Consider the following 6,518-nt stretch of genomic DNA (forward strand, 5'->3'; position numbering starts at 1 on the left):
GGTCACTATCAACTACAAATTCAAGGTTATTTGGGCTAGAAGTGGGTTACACATAGCCGGACTATATCGGGATTCGGGCCTATAGTTAACCGAGACGGTGAAATGACGGCTATTGTTTGCTGGGAGGGATGGAAACGCCAAATTTCGAATAAAAATCCCTTAATTCGCAAAAAAGTTTTTACACTTGCTTGAGGTGGTTTTTGACTTGTGTGAAAAAGGGTTAATGCGAATAATAGGAGATGGAAAAGCATTTTGCGAATAAATTCCTCCAAGCGACTCAAAAAGTCCTGTGACTGCGCTATGGGACGTCATAACCTGACTAACCAGCGGACCGATCTCATTCACAGCATCTGAAATGTTGTTTTGGTCATTCAGAAATGCACGAGCAAAGTCTGTCATCAAAGTATTTCTGTATAATTGGCTCCCTGAACTGTTACACGACTGCGTTCCCAAACAGCAGCATCCACCTCCGAAAGCAGTGGCCGCATTCATTGTGTTTCGTCTGCTCGCTCTGAGCCGCAAGTCAACTATTATATATGAAAATTATTATATTCTCCTACTTTTCTTAGTGATTTATAGTGCCAGTTTATCAGGAAGTGACGATTCCCTTTCAAGGGAACTTCGAACTGCGTCCGTGGTAAGAGCGGTCTATATTCCTATCGTTATGGCGAGCACTAGCAAAGCGTTTAGAGGGTGTGTGCATCCGCGTAGTTGTTATTTGACACCTGATGACACACACAATCTCTGCTTTGTTTGGGCAAAGAGCACGCACGCGATGTCCTTGAGGGGGCAATCCGCGTTCATTGCGAGCGTATTTTAATGAAAAGCTCCGCTCTCGTTTGTCTCTCTTTTCAAGGAATCCATTATGATTCCAAGCCTTGAGCTCTACCCCGGGCCCAGGAGTTTGGCCCTATCAGGTAAGTTGGGTATGTAGCCTAGGCCTTTGGCCTTAGGGGATAAAGTCACAGACAGCCGTCTGACGTCCCAGGGGCAACTCACCATGAAAATTGTTGTTGGTGTTTTTTCAATGTATGCTTCAGACATGGGTCACGACGAGGCGTTCCCAATGGCGACCCCTAGAGGACGCAGTGTCTCGTTCCCTATTCAGGGAACCATGGTTACATAAGTAACTAGTAACCTGAGACGTTTTGTTCTCTTTGACTTGTTGGATGGAAACGATGTTTGTTCGCAAATGTTTTATGCGATATTCCAGTTTTGCGCACAAGTTAAAATCACAGCTTTGGATGGAAACCCAGCTACTAAATGAGCTGAGCTCAGCTAAACCTCACATCAGACAGAGCAGAGGCTAAAGGAAACCCTATAACCCTTCTAATCAGACCAAAGACAGTCACACTTTCCCAGTTTTTATTTTTATTTTTAAAAAAGCATTTTAACTGTGTAAAATGTCGTTTTACACAGTTCTAATCATGCGTACATGTTCAAGCGAGTTTCTGGAACATTTCGGCTTGATTTTCTACAGTGGAAGGAAACAGAGACGTGTTGTCCATCTTTTCAAACAGTCTGTGGCCCTGCCCTAAACACACTTCATGAGCACTTGGGGTCGTGTGGTCGTACAATGGCTGTAGGGTGTCACATGTGTCATTTAGCCAGGGTTGCCAACTCTCACGCATTTGGCGTGAGATACAGCTTCCAGGCTCTGTCTCGCTCTCACGCTGCACTTGTAAAGCCAAAGTGGCAACCCTGCTTGTGATATGAAACAAAGTCTCAGCTTTCAAATTTTGTAAGTTTGAATACAACATTCAAACAATAAATACCGTTTTGGCGCACTTAATATGATGTGATTCGTTGTAGCGCCTCAGTTAAAGCCAGAGCATTGAACATCAGAGTTGCTACATTGCTGCTTTGATCTGGTCACGTGGTTCAGTAGCTCTCAGTAGCTCTAAACAAAGCAGCTGCTGTCAGTGCATCTGAACGGGTTTAACAGGATAGACCACAGCTTCTCTCTGCAGGTATGTGCAGCTACCTGTGGAAAAAATTACAGCATATTATGCATTGATTATTAGGTCGATGACATTTACAGTATCAGTTTATTCTGGAGAGGCAACATTAATGTTTTTCTTGTATTTAACCCTCAGATATTCCTTACAGTGTGACCATAGACCTTAACTATTTTTTCAGTTAGATAAATGTTTTATACTTTAGTTCAGTAATATTTATTTCATATTTTGAGGAGATCGTTTGGTACTAAATACTATTTGTGCAATAATTATGGTCCATTAATGACCACTTCAAATATTTTTTCCTAATATTTCTATTACTTATATTACAATTAGTGTAGTAGGTCTATTTAAGGTTAAAATAGAGAAATTGGTTTTAAATTCCAATGCAAAGAGGCAAATTAGAGTCATTTTGATCATTTTTGTTTGTAATGCCATGGTTTAGCCACTAGGTACCTGTATGCTCTTTAATAAATAAACTTGTGTCTACTAGTCTAGTTTCTCAAGAGTATTGAAGGCATACCTGCTTGCTTATTTTTAACTTTTGCATTTGAATAAATATTTAGACATGATTAAACACTATAGGTTTTTTAAATGTGAAATTTAAAAAGTTCATAAATTACATAGTGTTTTAATGATACTCGTATAAGTACACACAAGTGAATATTAATGAAAACAAAAAAATACTGAATTTAACCCAAGAAAAGTTTAAAATGGTGCTTTCAAATGCACTCAACAGAAGATTAGTATCCCCTTATACAGTATATACATATGTATTGACATTGAATCGAGATCAAGATTAAAGCTGAACGTGAAAGTTGTCACCCGTTTTAGCTTTCAGCAGGGTGCTGACGAGTGGCCACTAATGTGCGCTGAGACGAGCTCCACGCTAGGCTTCGGCCTGACAGTCACGACAGTGTGGAAGAGCGCGAGGGTTTAGGGTGAGATTTGGGGCAGGGCCTATGGGATGAGCCCACTGATGGCTCTGAGATGGGCGGGGCTTTAGCTCTAACCCCACTGACCTGAGGCTCCGCCTACTCATGGTGTAAGCTCCTTCCCTTTGGTGTTCCCTGGGCTGCAGTGATCAACACAGGGTCTGTCCAAATACCCACACTTGTGCTCTTGGCCACTTGAGAGCATGTGCACGCAACAGGATAGAAGTGTGCAAGACCATCCCCAGTGCCCTTAACACACACTAGATCCACACTCCAGAGCGGCATGCCAGGCTAAGCGCATCTCATCACGCATCATGTTCTGGAAATAAATCAAGACATTTTGTTTTCCAGTGTAAGCTAAATATTGATTATAGTTAAACATTACATTTAATTTGGTAGTAAAACAAAGTGTTGCGCTTTTTTTTTGGTGCAGAGATGAGTATATTATAAAACATTTGCAACTGCTTTTAATCACTTAATTATAAGCACCACAGTTAGTAATTGGCACCACTGATTGGTACAGATGTGTGTTTTGGGGAGTGCACTGATATCAGGACGCAGACTTCATAGTGGGACAGCTGAGCTGTATTCTCTGATCCACGCAGAGCTCAAAAATGGATTTAATAGAGTTTTCAATTAAATGATGTACTTTATTAGTTCAATGTTTTTTATTTCATATTTTGTATTTTTAGGGGATTTTATGGTACTAAATTACATTTATGCAGTAGCTACAATCCATTTATTAGCCATTAACCAATTTTAGAGCACGGACGTGAAAATATAATTTCCAGCTGTGGCAAATCTTGAATGCTTTGGAGAACGGACTTACGTTTGGTCTCTTTTTAAAGACGCTTGGTGGATTATTGCTGAAGTGAAAAAAAAAAAGTTTGTTAAAACTGTTAGAAAAATCAAAGCCATAAATCTAAAGTTGTGCTCCAAATTTGAGGTTGATATCTTAAAAAAAGAGCTTTCAGTATGTTTCCCGTGTGGTCATTTTTGACTGCGAACAGCACAAGTGTGACTATATTCAGGAGGATTTAACCTTTCCGTATCATGTCTGTGTGTGTGTGTGTGTTTTCACACAGCAATGCCACTATGATAAACGATTGAGCTTGATACGAGTGTGAACTTAATGAAATCCTGATAAAGAGCAGGACAACGTTCAGAAACACACCACAGCCGGTGAAAGCGTGACGAGATTTCAGTGTAGGCAGTTAAATGCAATAACCAGTGAACATGCAGGGGGAGATGACCCATGAGCCTTTAACAGCCAGGGTGATGTGAAATATAGCTATGTTCATGTTTTTAATGTCCTGGCAGCACAGAGGACGAGATCAAACTGCACTTAAACACAAATCAGCTACACTAATATGATCCCTTTAAAGACTGAACGATTCATCACACGAAGACAGTAGTACTGTGATTTTCACACAGAAATTAACATTAAATACTGTTCCATATATATATATTTCCATTCAGAAAAGTTGTAGCAGAAAGAGTAAAAACAGAACTCTGATCAGTTCTCCATCATGAAACTCACAGTAATGGAGCCAATGTGTAAAGATGACATATTTTATTAAAATCACACAAGAATGAGCACGAGTGGATAGTGGTGAGACACACACAGCAGTGTTTCCTGAGATTGAGCGTCTGTGTTTCTCCTCTAAGTGTTGTCATCTCTTGTTCTCCATCAGAGAGGAGCTTCGTCTGAAGAGCGGCACAATCCTACAAGATCCTGCCATTTCTCTCTCTTTTGTAATCATGAACCCCTCAGCAATGAAAACGAGAAAAAATATGCCCTTTTCCTTGAATCAAGGAAGCAGAGGGACTCTTAGAGAAAGCTGATGAATCTGTGGAGCTCGTCTCAGCATGACAGATCCTCCACATCCCTGCATGTGTGCTGCTCATACACTCCTGTGACCTGCAGAAGAGCCACGACCCCTGAAGACCTGAGGAGAAGCCCCAAACACCAAAACATGAAGACAGATCGTGTGTGTGTGTGTGTGTAAGTGTGAGTGTTTGTGTGTGTGTGTGTGGGTGTGAGTGTGAGTGTGTGTGTGGGTGTGTGTGTGAGTGTGAGTGAGTGAGTGAGCGTAGAGTGTGTGTGTGTGTGCGTGCGTGCGTGTGTGTGTGAGTGTGCACCAAAAGACAGTGTTACTCCTGTGTGAACACCACATGCCGCCTCATTCCTTTTTTCATAAATTAAATCGATGTGATAAACTTCATGATGACTGTCTTATTCTCATCCATTACACGACCACAATCAGAAGGAGAGTGTGTTCATGTGTTAGAACGGTGAGGTTAATGTGGGTCATACAGTAAAGTCTCAAGGCAGAGACGGTGAGGAAGTGAAGGTCAGAAGCGTGTGAGCTGCCAGTTAAAGAGCACTGATCACTGACCAGACGAGCGTGACCTCAGTCGAAGCTCAGGACGACGGGCTCGTGGCCGGTCTCCTGCAGGAAGCGGAGCAGGTCGTCTGGTTTGAGCCCCATGGTGGCGCTGTTGGTCATGGGGTGGAAGTAGACTCTCTGGTGGCCGCCGTGGGTCAGGTCGCGGTCCAGCACCATCCTGACGCTGCGGTCGGTGTCGCAGAAGAGCGCGAGGGCCGTGGCACAGCCCTGACCCACCTTCAGCTTCTCCAGCATCAGCGACTCGTCCGCCAGACGCAGGTTCCCTGAGCCGAGCCCCAGACGCTTGGCCACATCACTCAGGTTCAGCTGCCGGTCGTGACGCACAGACAGCAGCCACAGGCTCTTCTTCTTCTTGTCCTTCAGGAAGAGGTTTTTAGTGACGGCGCCGCTCAGATGAGCCACGTGAGGCATCATCTCCTCCACCGTGAACACCTTCAACACAGAGACACACACACACACACACACACAGTCACACAAATACACACAGAGACAGACACACACACACACACAGAGACACACAGTCACACAAATACACACAGAGACAGACACACACACACACACACAGAGACACACAGTCACATAAATACACACACACACACACACACACACACACACACAATTACATTCTGTGATGACATAAAGCAGTTGAGACTATATGCTAAAAAGCAGAGGTGGACAAAGTACAGAACTCCATTACTTGACTCTAAAGTACTGATACTGCTGCTCAAATATTACTCCATTACAAGTGAAAGTTGTAAAGACAGATTTTTACTTAAGTAATAGTACATAGTACACTTAAGCACCAAAAGTATTTTTTATTTTTTTGTCAACGCACTGTTTTATTATTGTTGTATGAAATACTTGCAGTGCTTTATGCCTCTGAAGCAACTTACACTGAATACAGTGACTAACCTGTAGTATATCTTCAGAATGAAGAGCTTTTACAGTTGACAAAAAAGCTAAAAGCTATTACACCTCATAAGTTTCCGGAAAATATAATACTTAAGTAAAGTACATTTACTCTAAAAGTGAAAAGTGTTACAGATAACTCAAGTAAATGTACTAGTTCCTGTAAAGTCTGCTCCTGTGTGTGTGTGTACACGGATGAGGAACAGTCGTGTGTGTGAGAGAGAGAGTGTGAGTGTGTGTGTGAGTGTGTGTGAGAGAGAGAGTGTGAGTGTGTGTGTGTGTGTGAGAGAGAGAGTGTGAGTGTG

General features: G+C 42.4%; 1 protein-coding gene across 3 annotated transcripts in view; it reads right to left on the bottom strand.

Annotated features, from left to right (window-relative positions):
- Nucleotides 1–3,889: 3,889 nt before the first annotated feature.
- prorsd1 (prolyl-tRNA synthetase domain containing 1) overlaps nt 3,890–6,518 on the bottom strand; it is a 15,783-nt gene continuing 13,154 nt past the window's right edge. Inside the window, exons 2-4 of one of the 3 annotated variants that reach the window (XM_016503445.1) lie at nt 5,293–5,736; nt 4,089–4,842; nt 3,890–3,935 (exon numbers count right to left, since the gene is read on the bottom strand). In XM_016503445.1, the coding sequence (XP_016358931.1) occupies nt 5,308–5,736 (429 nt within the window). In that variant the 3' untranslated portion in view covers nt 3,890–3,935; nt 4,089–4,842; nt 5,293–5,307. Of the gene's footprint in view, nt 3,936–4,083; nt 4,843–5,292; nt 5,737–6,518 lie in introns of those variants that run through there. The other 2 variants (XM_016503446.1, XM_016503447.1) reach the window with 2 other exon arrangements.

This window comes from Sinocyclocheilus anshuiensis, unplaced genomic scaffold (assembly GCF_001515605.1).
Source record: "Sinocyclocheilus anshuiensis isolate Anshui unplaced genomic scaffold, SAMN03320099.WGS_v1.1 scaffold2148, whole genome shotgun sequence".
Classification (NCBI taxonomy): Eukaryota; Metazoa; Chordata; class Actinopteri; order Cypriniformes; family Cyprinidae; genus Sinocyclocheilus; species Sinocyclocheilus anshuiensis.